This window comes from Zeus faber (assembly GCF_960531495.2).
Source record: "Zeus faber genome assembly, chromosome: 2".
Taxonomy (NCBI): domain Eukaryota; kingdom Metazoa; phylum Chordata; class Actinopteri; order Zeiformes; family Zeidae; genus Zeus; species Zeus faber.
In genome coordinates this window covers 30,899,132-30,913,498 of record NC_137189.1, presented here as the reverse complement: position 1 = coordinate 30,913,498, position 14,367 = coordinate 30,899,132, and the positions used below count along the sequence as shown (strand labels likewise).

General features: G+C 42.5%; 1 protein-coding gene across 1 annotated transcript in view; it reads right to left on the bottom strand.

Moving 5' to 3' along the window:
- The window catches only part of LOC307248222 (sodium-driven chloride bicarbonate exchanger-like), a gene marked incomplete at both ends in the record, with an annotated part of 56,232 nt that overhangs the window by 4,592 nt on the left and 37,273 nt on the right, over positions 1-14,367 (bottom strand). Inside the window, 12 exons of the mRNA XM_080024545.1 lie at positions 2,063-2,127; positions 2,661-2,783; positions 3,091-3,264; positions 3,367-3,435; positions 3,915-4,166; positions 5,022-5,183; positions 5,608-5,721; positions 6,418-6,579; positions 8,054-8,159; positions 9,852-10,097; positions 10,188-10,321; positions 11,588-11,762. Coding sequence (XP_079880671.1) covers positions 2,063-2,127; positions 2,661-2,783; positions 3,091-3,264; positions 3,367-3,435; positions 3,915-4,166; positions 5,022-5,183; positions 5,608-5,721; positions 6,418-6,579; positions 8,054-8,159; positions 9,852-10,097; positions 10,188-10,321; positions 11,588-11,762 — 1,782 coding nt within the window. The remainder of the gene's footprint in view (positions 1-2,062; positions 2,128-2,660; positions 2,784-3,090; positions 3,265-3,366; positions 3,436-3,914; positions 4,167-5,021; positions 5,184-5,607; positions 5,722-6,417; positions 6,580-8,053; positions 8,160-9,851; positions 10,098-10,187; positions 10,322-11,587; positions 11,763-14,367) is intronic.

Below are 14,367 nucleotides of genomic sequence, written 5' to 3'. Positions count from 1 at the left end.
AAGAGTAGGTCACAATGTAATGATAGAAAAGGTTATAGATAGAAATATTAAGCCCTTTTCCTCATTGGTGTGAGCCGCTGTGATAGATGTGTGACAGAGTACGTCTAAGTAAAGTTTATTCAAGATAAGACGGGAGGGTCAAAGATAAGATAAGGACAAAGTCAAGTCGAGTCACACTTTATTTGTAAAGCTCATTTCATACCAGGGCAACACAATGCGCTTTTCAGAGAAATGCAATCAACGAAAATATATAAAATGTCCACGCAATCATAAGAACAGTCAGTGCAGATAAAAGAGATCTCACAGCATACAGAACACACACACACACACGCACGCACACACACACACACACACACACAACTCTTTGATAGAGTCTAGTGAACAGCAAATATTTTAAGCTGCTTTTAAAAGTCTTGAGAGTGGGGGCCTCTCTCAGGTCCTCAGGCAGAGTATTCCATCTACTTGGGGCATGGATACAGAAGGCAGCCTCCCCTGCTTTAGAGTTCAAACGAGGGATGGTTAAAAGACCACTGCCTGTGGACCTGAGAGTTCTTGCTGGTTCGTGTATAATTAGCATTTATTCAATATACTGAGGTGCAAGGCCATTTACAGCTTTATATACAAGCAGCAGAATCTTAAAATCGAATCTTATTTTAACAGGGAGCCAATGTAGAGATCTAAGAACAGGTGTGATGTGTTCAAACTTTTTTGTGCACGTGCAGCCGCATTTTGGACTCACTGTAGCTGCTGCACAGCTGATTTCGGCCATTACAGTAGTCCAATCTACTCGTTATGAATGGATGGAATAAGCAGACAGTCTGCTTTTGACAGGAAGCCTCTTTATTTTGAAATGTTTTTCAGATGATTTTGTGATGTGATTGATATGACTCTTAAAATTTAGATCGCCGTCTATGATTACAACCATAATTTCTGGCTTCATTTTTGAGATGAGCTGCAATTTTCTGTCTCTGAGCCGTTGCACCAAAGATTATTAAGAGTATTTCTGTTTTATCTTTGTTCACTTGTAAAAAGTTCTGTGACATCCATGCATTAATATCATTAATACACAGTATGGGACAGTAGGTCATCAGGAGATAGGAATATGTACAGTTTTGTACATACACAGGCTTTAGGATTTGCTTCGGTAGAAGCAAAATAAGATATTTTTTGCTTCTTTGAAACTTTTAAACTGCTACCTTAAAGGCTGATAACGAGTCAGGGTAAGGGGTTGAGGGACAATTCCATTTTTTGTTGAGTGTTTTAGCGCATTATTATGGCCTTAAATGCAAATATCAGGGTTGACAGAGTTTTTACTTCCGCCGGAAACGAAAAATCTGCAAAATAATTTCCATTGAATCCAGTGCTTCCCGGCCTTTTTTTCCCAGCCCTTTTTACAATGAAATAACCACACAGCACGACACCACTATCTTGCTTACTACTAAAAACGAACTTGTAAATACACAAACCAGTCAAACTTTGCTTTTTATTATGGCCTACTAATAGTTAGTGATGCAAGACTTGAGATAGAGTCGATTGGAATGAACAAATATTTCAATGACTGGAGTCTGAATGACTGTGCAAATCGACTCACAACCTGAAAAGCATTACTGAGGACTAAATTAAAAGTCAGAGCTGAAAAAGGGTCAAGGCATTTGGCATAATTCGTATCGAATCTGACTAATTAACTCTTTGCATTCCACCAAAATAAATAATTTTGACAAAACGAAATGATTCTTATCACAATTCCATTCACAACTCTATAGTTGAACCGACTCTTCCTCCTCTCGTTCATAGTTCAGGAAGGTCCTCCCGCGCTCACCATCTATTACACCAACTGGACCAAATTAACCCAGAGTCAGAAAATCCAATCACTCCAATTACACGTCAAGAACCACATCTCAAAAAAGAGTCAAACCTTCCACCACTACTCATAGTTCTCACTTTCAGTGTGAAACTTTTTCCGCGCTGCTGTTCTGCTGGAACTGATCAATTAGATTAATTAGTGCAGCCATTTGTGTACCACGCCACAATGGTCGAAAACACTTCGATTCAAACAACTCACTTGTAGTGTCCCTCGAGCGGCACTTGCACAATGCCTTCCTCCTCCGCGATGATGCTGTGGTCCTCCTGAAGAGAGGGATGGGGAATTAATAAAAAAACTAATAATAATAAAAATAATAATAATAATAATTTAAAAAAAAAAAGCAGGGAAAATACAATTAAGTGGGCAAATAAATAATAAAAAAAACATTGTGAATACATGATAGTATGCTAAATAAACTAAGTTTACTTTCAAATAACACGCTGAAGTACATTTCAGTAGCATGTGAAAGTAAATGTAAGTGGCCAAAGGGAACTCAAATGGTTTCTTTCAACTACTTCACAATCAGTCATAATTGTCTTTATGAAGGAAACGGCTCCCCCTACTGGTTGAAGAGGTATTATATTCACACAGTATGCACAGAGTTGGGTCGGAATTGATCATCATTGACGTTATTATGATAACACGCACACTAAAGTCTAGGACATACTGTTTGTAATCACCGGGTGCGTTGCACTGACATTTCACTGCATATATGTATGAAAGTATGTATATGTATGTGACGAATAAACCTCTTGAATCTTGAAATGAATAGCTTTGGGGAGGTGGATTAGAATACCTCGTGGCCTGCGTCCTCCAGCTTCTTCTTCTTCCATTCAGGCATCAGGTCGTCCAGCCAGCTCAGCTCCCGCTTGGTGAAGATAAAGTCCAGCAGCTTCCGGATGAAGACCAGAGCCAACACCTGGAGCAGAGCGAGGGGGCAACAACAGCTTTTGGATGTTGGATGTGTCATATACACACGCAATCTCACTTTTTTATTTGTGTATTATCTCTTTGACTGGACCACAACTTGGACTTTAGTGACTTGAACTCGGGACTCGGGATCTGGACGCAGACTCAATCTCAATGACTCCAACACTGAACACTCGACTTGGACTCAACCCAACTTCGGACTCAACTTTGGTGACTTGGACATGGACTCCCAACTCAAACACTGACTTGGACTCAGATTCTGACACACACACACACACACACACGCACACAGTTACCATCATGGGGAAGACTATGGCGGCCTTGGAGGTCTTGATGATCCAGAGCAGCGCCAGGCAGCTAAGCTGGATGATGGTGAACAGGTGGACCTTCCGGAGCGGAACGTGCCGCAGGTAGATGAAGTCCGGCTGGTGCTTGGCCGGCATCCCGAAGAGCCTCAGACGGTCAAAGAACTGATGGGAATAAACATGAAAAGTAAGGGTTTGATTTTGCGGAATCGCTTGTCATATCAATGATAAATCAACAGATGGATAAATATCTGATTTAGATCTCACCTGGATGCCTCGGAGAGAGGACGCTCCCATGTACAGGAACACTCCGTACAGAACTGGCATGGGGATGAACTAAGGAGAAACAAAAAGGTCGTAAAAGTTAGTGATTAGCTAGTAATTTGTTAGTTAGTTAGTAAGTAAAAAAGCTTGGCACAATATCTAGTTGCAAAAAAAGTGCTTCTTTTAAGAGGTGCTGCTCAATTTAAATGAAAGACACTCTGTGCTTTGGCTAATATTTGGGTCTCAAGTGTTGAACTGAAATTTAAATTTAGTATTTTGAATGTGAATTGATAGCATGGTTTATTATAAATCTTTAGGATTATTTAAAATTGTTCTTGTGATTGTTTATTTTAAGGTTATATTTATTGTTTATTGAAGGATTATTGTGCTTGTTAATTTTCTTTGGTTTATTTTTTTTGTTTACTATATCTTTTTTAGATTTTTTGTATATTGCTAAATTTTAAAAAAATTGGTTTTGAATATCCCCAATTTGCAATATGGAACATACCCTCACAGTATGTACAGTGTATTGTGACCTTTAACCCCCGTACCTTGAGCACCGAGGTCATGAAGACGGAGCAGCCCATCAGGGTGAAGATCATGAGGCCGGTGAAGCGCTGCTCACGGATGCCCAGGAACTTGGGCTGCTCACCGGGCGCCGAGCACTCGGACTCCAGCTTCAGGCTGTTGACGTGCGAGATGGAGAGCACAGTGGCCGCCACGAACCACGGCAGGCCCATGACGGAGCACACGCCCAGCATCACCCCCACCACAAACAGGTCCAGGTGGTAGCCGCAGCCTTTCTGCACGCAGCAAGGTAAAAGAGGGAAGGGAATGAGGAAATAAGAAATACCACTAAAAATAACAGTAATTACGAAAAAAAAAAAATCCTTGCAAAATTGTGCAGTCTGCTGGCCCTGTGACTGTACACGTGGAGGATTCCCCTAATATGTTTACATGTTTCCAGGACGGGTGAATTTCTTTGTCTTTGTCGCACTCTATTATTTTTCCTCAAAGATCTTGGGCAAGATTCGAGTATGAAAAGGGGAATACTTTGTCATCCACAAAAGGCAAAACCTTCCACAAAGTTAGAGCACGCCTGTTGGGCTCCAGTGGTCGTTTTGGTGTATATTGAAGTGTATGTGGATCAAATACTGTGCAAGGAGTGCGGTAGCACTTCGCAATAATAATAATGTACTGTGCAACATTAGTAAGTGTGCAGTGCTGCCAGTACACTTAATTACAGCTGCACAATACAAATTCATAATAGTTTACATAATAAACGTAAATGTCACACAGTATCCATATATAACTAAATACACTATGTGCTTATGAGTGAAAATATTATGATCCTCTGTATAAGGATCCAATTGGGCGGAGCTTCATGGTAACTATGTACTTTATCAGTTTAGAACAGTTAAAACTGCACATTGACCGTTATTATTTACGTGCCATTTCCATTTTTGGGCTCCGCTACTTCGATGCAAACCTTATAACCTGAGCTCCTTTTAGCTCTAAAAAACCTAGTTTTAATTGATATGTCCTTAACATAAATCATCAGTAAGGTAAATAATGTGCGGTTTAAGCGTTCTGCAATTCTGTTTTCAATCGGTTTTCCTTTTTTATAGATATAATAAACACCGCCCCCCCCCACTCACCTTCAGTTTGTGCTCCTTCCTGTTGATGATGACGGCGGTGATCTGCTGGTCCATGAAGATGAGGATGGTGCAGAGCAAAGCGGGGATCAGCGTGATGATGGTTGTCCACCAGGGGTTCGGACCCACTGGGTTGATCAGCCAGCCACGGTCATCCCTGGTAGGCTGGAGGAAGGGAGGGAGAGAGAGAGAGGGAGAGGGAGAGAAAGAGAGGGAGAGAGAGAGAAAGAGAGACCATAAACATTTCAACATTTAAATATTCAACTGCAACGGTTCCATATAATCCCATTTTTTTTTTGCATTCAATGAGGCATTAGCCACATGAAAAGTGACGTAAATATTTAAATATAATTTAAATATAATAATATATTATCGTACTATTAAAAATGAACCTACAAATGAATGAAAACAATAAACAAAATTAATCAACGCTTGTATCAACAATACAAAGTGTATTATGGGGGAATGATAATACATTTTCTTCTTAAACAGTTTCTTTATAAAGTTTTAAGCACTATGATAACTTTAGAAAATAAATAATACATATGACAGACAAGATTATAAAAAAAAAAAAGCTCGGGTCCCGTACCTTGAATTTGCTGGGGACCTGTAGTTTGGGCGATGGGATGCCCAGTGCGTAGTCCACCAGCACCATGGTGAGGATGGTGATGAACACGGCAAAGTCACTAATGATGGCCCGCACCTTGGGAAGAAAGAGAAGACACACGATTCTGCAGAAGATATTTACATTTCAGCCGCAAAATCCTGCCAGGTATGAAGGAAGTTCTAGCGACAAACAAAAAAAAGCTTATAGGGAATGCAGCAAGAGATTATAATTATTTTACCTCCTGGATTTTACACTTTTATATTTTCTACGTTTTGGTGTAAAGTGTTCTCTACAGTAGTGCGCTGCCTTTTATGTGTTACTCTTAATGTTGTTAATTCCCTAAAATGGTCTACTGCTTTCTTGTCCAAGTCTCCCTCGTAAAACAAGTCAAATTAAACGCACACGCTATACAAAGAGTTAAGCTGCAGTTCAGTTCTGTCACCGCTCAGGGAGAGCGTCGCCACCCGTGTACCGGTGGGCCAGCGTCGCTCTACACATCCTCTCTTGCCCCGCTCGGCCATAAATGATGGAAGCCGATCAGACAGATCAGGCCTCACATGGAGCCGCAGGATGCTGTGACATAAACTGACCAGCGGGGGGTAGCACCGTCATATTTCCCGCAAACAAACAGTTCACGGACGGGGAAACCAGAACTGAGGGAGAGCAAGAGAGAGCGAGGGCGAGGGATAGAGGGATAGAGGGATAGAGGGATGGAGGGATTCTGGTTCTGATTCCGATTCCGGTTCTGGTTTTGATTAAATGGCTGCCCCTCACCCCTCGGGGGTCTCTTACCTTGGTGGGGAAGTAGAGGCTGGTCTTGAACTCCTTGAGGAAGGCAGACATGAAAACAGTGGAGAAGAAGAGGACCACGCACCAGAAGAGCACGTCGGGGATGAAGGGCCCGTGGGGGCCACAGGCGCTGCCCTCAAAGTGCCCATGGAACATCTGACACTCCTAAAAAGAGGGACAGGGAAAGGACAAATAGAATGTGTCATTATTTGTTGTTATTATTATTATTATTTGCAATGCAAAGCATTTTGCGGTTTAGGTTTTAGAAAACAACAATTTCAAGTGGAAATCTGTCAGATCATCCATGTCGGCAGGATTGCACGACAACTCCCAGAACGCCACTGGAAACAGCAACGTTTTCTCTTGGTCACTTGAGACGGGGGGGGGATATTTTTGCTTAAAATTTTTATCTGAATGTGTCTACAGTTTACCAAATCAGCATATAGAGGAGCACATGAATAACCCAAATACATTGAATGGCTGTTTCTTATGAAGTGCCAGCTAAAATAAGTATGAAATATGGGATTTTTATGACTTTTTTTAAACAGTAAATAATCTTATGGATAAGCACTTAAAATAAGATATTATTATCATTAAATTGTTGTTGTTGTTGTTGTTGTTGACGGTGACAACAGGATGATATTGACACCAGCAACAGCAGGATTGGAGGTGAGGAGGAGACTCAACTCTCCAGTTCATTCATTGTGTTCTTTTGATTTGTGTCCATGGCAACAGTGAGTCCCGACTGTAACGTTTTTGAGTCAGCGACTGTACGGAACCTCGGCCAACCTCCCCCATCACGCAAAAAAATGTTAGCCTGCCAACGTCTGGCGGGGAGGGGCGGGGGTGGTGGTGGAGGAGTGACGCCGTGACTGATCCACGGATGACGGCGAGAGAACCCCACTCCCAGGGCTCATTCTGCCGCTAAACCCTGTGAAATCCTGCCCAAATGCTCCTTCTAATCCACCCCCCCGCTGGGCGTAGAGACAATGTTTTTGTTTTTTTACGGCGTCCACAACGTTCTGTTGGGGTTGTGATTGCATTGCTATGGAAACGGGACTCGATTGAGGTTAGTCGCTGAAGGTAAAGTTGTGACGAAGTCGACACCAAACGTTTAAACACACCGCCAACACGTCACAGAGACCTGAAATAGGATTTTCAAAACAAAGAGTCGGGTCTAAATGATTTGAGTCAGTGTTGAATCCGTTTCTCCGAGCAATTTCCAAAATAAGCCTGAAAAAAAAACACCCAGCTCCGGTTCTAGACATTTTTGCCGCTGTGGGCAATCCGTCCGGGGGTTTGTTCCGTTCCATAAGGAAACGGAGCAGCACGGGCGCCCCATCCGATCACATGTTCCTCATGAATATGCATATCTTGCCCAGACACTCCGTTACCTCGGTGACCATTCACGCTTAAAAATAAATAAATAAATAAAATTGCCTGATAAAAAGAGCACCGCGGGGCGGATGAGGCACCGGGGGGACAGGTGCTCGGCACCACACCGCCCCCTGCCAAACTCGGCGACTTATGACACGTTGTTTTTACATGTGAGAGGGTGTCAAGACTTCAAGACTCCTTCAGTCGTTTCAAAATTCTTTTCCAAGATTCTAGCGTATGGTAGGCATACAGTAAGTCTTACATTGACTTCCAGCATGGTCCAGTTTACTTGGGAAGCCGTGATGTTCTTCTTCTCCCAGTAGCGCAGGGTCTCGTTACTGGGATCCCTCGGCTCCACGCACGCACACCTGTCGGGAGTGCGCACGGACACACACACACACACACACACACACACACACACACACACACACACACACACACACACACACACACACACACACACACACACACACACACACACACACACACACCTTTAGCGTCGTGATCATGAAATATTACTTTGGAAACCTCAGGTGGCAAAAAAACCGACACGAAAATAATTGGAAATAAATCAAAAACATTTTTGGTTCTGTTTGGCCAGACTTCCCGACTTCTGAGTCTTACGGCACAATTAGGAAAAACGTTGTTTTGTTTAAAATAAAATTCAACTTTCAACTCCCCCTGAATTATAACTTTGCTTGGTGTCCTCTGATGTGTCGCTGGCCTCCAGGTTGAAATCCACTGTTTCTTATGGTGGCTACAGTATTTGTATGGGTAACTTTATAAAAAAAAAAATCAACTATTTTGCACATTTTTAAAAATATTTATATTGCACCAAGTATATTGAATTCTATATCATATGTATTGTGACTGTGTGTCCTCTTTTCACTCCTTGTCCACACAAATTACCTTGTAGCTAAGATTACTCTGGTGAAATTCCTTTTAAATCATGAACTGTCCCTGTAAAATTATAAAATATAATAAAATAAACAAATAATCCTCTTTAATATCAAAGGTTTGCACGTCAGACAAAGGGTGCCCCTTTTCTGCGGTCAGAAAAAGTCACAATCTCAGCAGTGCCTCGCAGCAGCGAGGAGCTCGCTTGTCGCCGACCAGCTTACACGCCGCAGTAATTCCTGCTCTTATTGCCGTCGACATGGGATTATTGAGCATGAAGCAAGAGAGCCATTACTGTAAAGCCGCGGGAGGTGTCCGTGCTGCCGCCATCTGCCCTTTAAACGGGAAAGAAAGCCGGAAAAGCAGGAAAGCAGGGCGGGAGGGTACATTCTGCAACAGGTTTGTCGTCGTTAAACCCGGGGCCTCACTAAAATGTTGGCTTCCATCATAGCACTGCTGAACGCTTTTACCGTAGAGAAACTTACCACTCTGCTGCAGCTTCTCACTGTGCTTCAGTGCAGTCCAATGGGGCAAGCGTTTTAAGACAAAAAAAAAATAAAAATAAAAAAAAAACTTTTCAAAACTGGAAATTCTAAATCTAGTCAGACAGTCTTTGTACTTTGTATATTTTTACCAGGAAAAATAAGTTCTCTGGGAATTTGATCATGTTTTTCAGCTTTCTATTCACTCTTTTGCACTTCTGAAAATCAACTCTTCTGGGGATGTAGAGACTAAAAACAGGAAGTTGCGTCACTCCAACCTGCTGTAACCAACATTACACTCTGGATTTACTGATATTATAGCTATATTTACATTCTTAATGGGTCTCAAGTGTTCCTCCTAGCAATATCCTTAAGCACACTGAGAAGCTGCAGCAGAGTGGTAAGTTTCTCAGTAGTAAAGGGAGGTTCTGCCATGAACAGTTATAAATGAGGGGCACCAACATTTTTACTAAGCGTCGAAAAACGCCACACCTGTCCTTTTGAGTGTGTGCCAACCCGCTGTCAATGTATCCTTGAGCAAATGAAGAACTGTACTGTAGACTTCACCACGCCACTCCACCTTCATCCCATTAGCCCCCCAAGCGATGGACAGACCATGCCGGAGGTCGGCATTCACAATGAGCCACATGGCGACAGGGATTGTGGATGCCCAGTGCTTACGAGTACTGAGTGAGCATCTGGAGGTTGTTGTTCTTGTTGATGGGGTAGTGCACCCCCAGGTGGATCAGCTTCTCAAGGGCCTCGTAGATGAAAATGATGCAGATGAGGGAGGCGAAGGCCTCCTCGGTGAAGCGCGTGATGTAGCAGACCAGGGTGCTGGCGTCGGTGGCCACCAGCAGCAGGCAGAGGAAGGCCGTCCACAGCCCGATGCACGCCCTCAGGGAGAGGTAGGACAGGTCGTACTCCCTAATGGAAGGTGGGGGACGCGTGTGAATAAAAAACAAGTGCTGCCGTGCATACAAAGTAACACGGGAGAGAGGAAACCGCCAAACGTACTTGCAGAACTTGAAGAGGATCTTCTCAAATACGAGCACAGGCCCTGTGCTGCCCAGGATGGTGAGCGGCTGTCCGGAAAAAAGCGAGTACGCTATCCCCGTCATGGAAGCCCCGAATAGGGACTCTATAGCGCTCTGGAGAAAAGAGAAAAATATACTTTTAATCTACGCGGGATTCACGCTTTGTTCTCGTTCCCTGTGGTCACCGGGGTTTGCGCTTATGACGCATCAGCATCCTCCCAGATGTGGCCTTGCGATCGACTACCTGGGCCACACGGGACCGATGTGGAGTTCTGGATCAGCTGTGTTGTGTTGCGAAAGCGTCACAAGAGACGAGCAGAACATGTTGTTCTCACTTTCGACACGTTGGAAGGTGCTTTTGGGAACAGAGTTTGGCTTCCAGGCCACCGTCCTTTAGTTAAGGTTATGGACGGTCGTGCAGAGTCCACTGTTAATTAAGGGTGGACAGTGGAGGATAACACATGGATGGTTGGGATGTTAGACTATACCTCAAGTGCGTGACTTCAACATGGCCCTATAACACATGTATATATACTGTATATGTAAATAGCATGGTGCTAGGAACATCTCGCTATTCTACTACTCTGCTCTGCTCTAGTCTGCTACATCTACTATTTGGGACAACGGAAGGAAGGAACGGGAGAAGGAACTGGCCGTTGGAACATGATGGTATGCGGCTCCCTTCCACGCATTCTCTGCGCTCTTTCTTACTTCCTATCCCTTCTCACCGCTCACCAAAACAAGACTCTTGTCAGGAATATCTGTACCAGGGCTGCTGAACTGGTGGCCCCGCGAGCCAAATGTGGTGCGCACATCAATGTAGACGGGACCATAAATAAAACAAATTTCAAATAAATGTAAAAAAACAAAAAAACACCACCGCATGACTAAACGTCCTCCGATTATTAGAGGCGGTGTTCCCTGTCGTGCCATTTGGTGTTTCAACCAGTGACTCTTTCTGTCAAACTATGGAAATTTTTTGGGGAAATTATATGGCTGAGTTAAGGTACAAAATGTTTCTCGTTCTTGTTAGATTTATGTGAGAAATACTTAAAAAAAAACAAAAACCTTGGCTTTTCGGAAGCAGCATAAAGCATTATGATAGAGTAACATCCAGATTTAACATTTTTGGTCTTTGTGTAAATCCTGAGCTGGTAATAGGTTAAAAAAAATCTGTACCCCAAGAGAATATAGCTAAAAAAAAACCCTCATCGAGACGGTGAAATCGGACAAAACAGGCCCTTAATTCAACCGGCGGCAGGTATTTCCGTGGAAGAGCGCCCAGCTGCTCCGGGTCCAACAACCTCCTCCGTTCAGGGTCCATTCAGTCTCTCAGGTTTTTTTTAAACACCACATGCATTTTTAACGGCCGCCCCTTACCACGCTTCCCTCGGTGGCCTCGCCCAGCAGCCCTCCAAAGGTGATGACGGGGGACATGCAGGCGCAGTAGAGGAAGAGGAAGGACGCCAGACACTGCAGGCTGATCGCATCCGTGAAGTCCGACAGGTAGTGAGGGGCCTTGCGCTTGATGTCCAAGATCAGTCCGCCGAAACACCTGCGGGGAAAGAAGGAAGTCTGTGTTGGTCCTTCTATGGAGCTCCCTCGGGGTCTGGGAGGGAATTGCAACGGAAATGGGTTTTGCAGTAAAAACATCTTTTTATGGTTTTAATTATTATTCTTTTAAAATTTTATACCATTTTTTACAACATATTTTATTTCTTGCCAGGTTAGTTACTTTTTAAGCCAATTCTTAGCTCTCCAGACAAACTACATGGCATATTATCATATGCAGAAAAATTGTGGGGTTTTTCAGGCAGAATTTAGTCTGGCTGGAGGGCCTTTACATAAAAAGTATGAACCTCCAGCCTAAGAATTTAAATAAATAAATCAATCAATCAATCAATCAATCAATCAATCAATCAATCAATCAATCAATCAATCAATCAATCAATCAATAGAAAAAAACAATTCTTTGTCTTACATATTTTGATTAGCTCACACAAACAGCATCAATTAAACCGCGTGTGTTTAACCACACCATTAATGCCATTGAAATGTTTTGAATGATTAATATGGTACATGCAAACATGCACACTGCAGGGTGGAGAGAGGCATCGATGCAACAGTCCTGAGAGCGTGCATATGATTTTAATACAAACTACAAAAAGCATGGGAAATCATAAGGAATATAGAAATGTAAAAATATTTGTATATACATAACACATACAACGTCAATTTGTTTTTCAAGCAGCAGATACTGCAGTGGAGGTTTCATCCCCAAACTGTCACGAGCCGACTCACCTTCATTGCAGGAACTCTGTTATGAAGCAATTGCAGTGAGTGCAAATGGTTGCCTTATTAATCTGTCACATTAAAAGCGTGCACAAGTAAAAGTGTGTGTGCATGTGTGTGTATGCGCGCGCGCGTGTGTGTGTGTGTGTGTGTGTGTGTGTGTGTGTGTGTGTGTGTGTGTGTGTGTGTGTGCGCACGCATCCATCCGACCATGTTCTCTACGAGCTCTCAAGCAGCCGGGATCGCAGCGAATGAGCCTGAGTGGAGTGGAGGTGGTTGCTATGGCAGCTATGAGATGGAGAGCTGGAGGGGTGGGTGAGATTGAAGCCAAGACCGGGCTTCAGGCCAACCTACACTGGCCTCCTCCTCACCTCACCTACTATTAAACTCTGCTATGATACCCCCCTCCATCCCTCCATCCCTCCATCCCTCCCTCCGTCCAGGAGATATAAATACCCCTCTGCAGCGAGCTGTCAGGTCCTGTAGGTTCTCAAACCGTGGCACTGGGACAGTTCGAAGGGGAGCGCTGTTAGTTATCATTTATTTTTAAAAGGTTTGAATTATGAAGTTGCACTTATACCGCACCACTTATTGTGGCAATGGAACATATTATTGTGATAATAGAATGTATTCTTGTGATACACAATGCTACTGAGGTTTATCAAACTGAACTATAGGATCATGTGAAGTATCAAAATGGTAGCTTTCAAAATCCCCTAAAAGACATCGTCGCCTCAAAATGTTTATATCGTGTCATCAAATGTATGCGACAAAATCCCCCTACGACAATGCTGTCATTTCACAATGATGCGATAAAGCCATCAAGGCCATAAAAAGACCACGAATCACGAAATATTTTGTCAGTGTTTGAAATGATTCTCAAGTGAAACAGCAACAAAATAAAACCCAATTTCAAGGTTCAATTTCCAACCTAGATCTGTCACAGTGAGATAAATAAATAATACAAAATGGTAATTAAATTCAAGTCACTTTATTGTATGAATATTTTGTTTATTTTTACTGATGGCTTCATATTTTATATTACTTTGATTTATTTATGAAATGATTCATTAATTTGCTTTTTTATTTTATTTCTTTAATCTCTTTTAATGTCATCTTTGCCAAACGAATAAAGAAAAAAAAATATAAATAAAGTGCAAAACTCTGGTGATAAATGGATGAATGGATGGATGAAAAGTGTTTTGATAGTTTGCCAAAAAGTCCTAAATACTGTCTTGTACTAAGAATGAAGGTCCCGTTTGGATGAAATAAAGAGCATGTTGAAAAGTGTGAACAGTAAATGGAGGGGAGGAATGTCGTCACACTCAGCAGGGTCAGGTCTGGTTTTAAAGACTGGATTTACAGTGCGGGGCCCGAGAGGCGACGGAGACAGAGGGATAAAGAAAGGAGGTGGAGACATGCATCACTTTAATAACACACACACACACACACACACACACACACACACACACACACACACACACACACACACACACACACACCATTGCCTCATCCCCCTCTCTCTACTCTCGAAACACACACAAATAAGGACGGGACAAAACATAAATCAATACGATAATATATTGTGATCGGTTATCAATGACATACACCGACGCCTTATATCATGAATTTGGTTTATTTGGTCGATTTACTTATTTTCAATTTTATTGCATTTATTTATCCATTTATTTATTTATTTTACTGTCGCTCTCAACATTTCTTATATGATTTCCCTGCATCAAAACTAATTTACCGACCATGTCATTATCCCTTAACACCTCAAGGGGGCGCTGAATGAATTGATTAGGGAAGAGCCAATTATGAAAAACTTGTTTACCTCATTTTCATCACTGGTTTATGAATACACT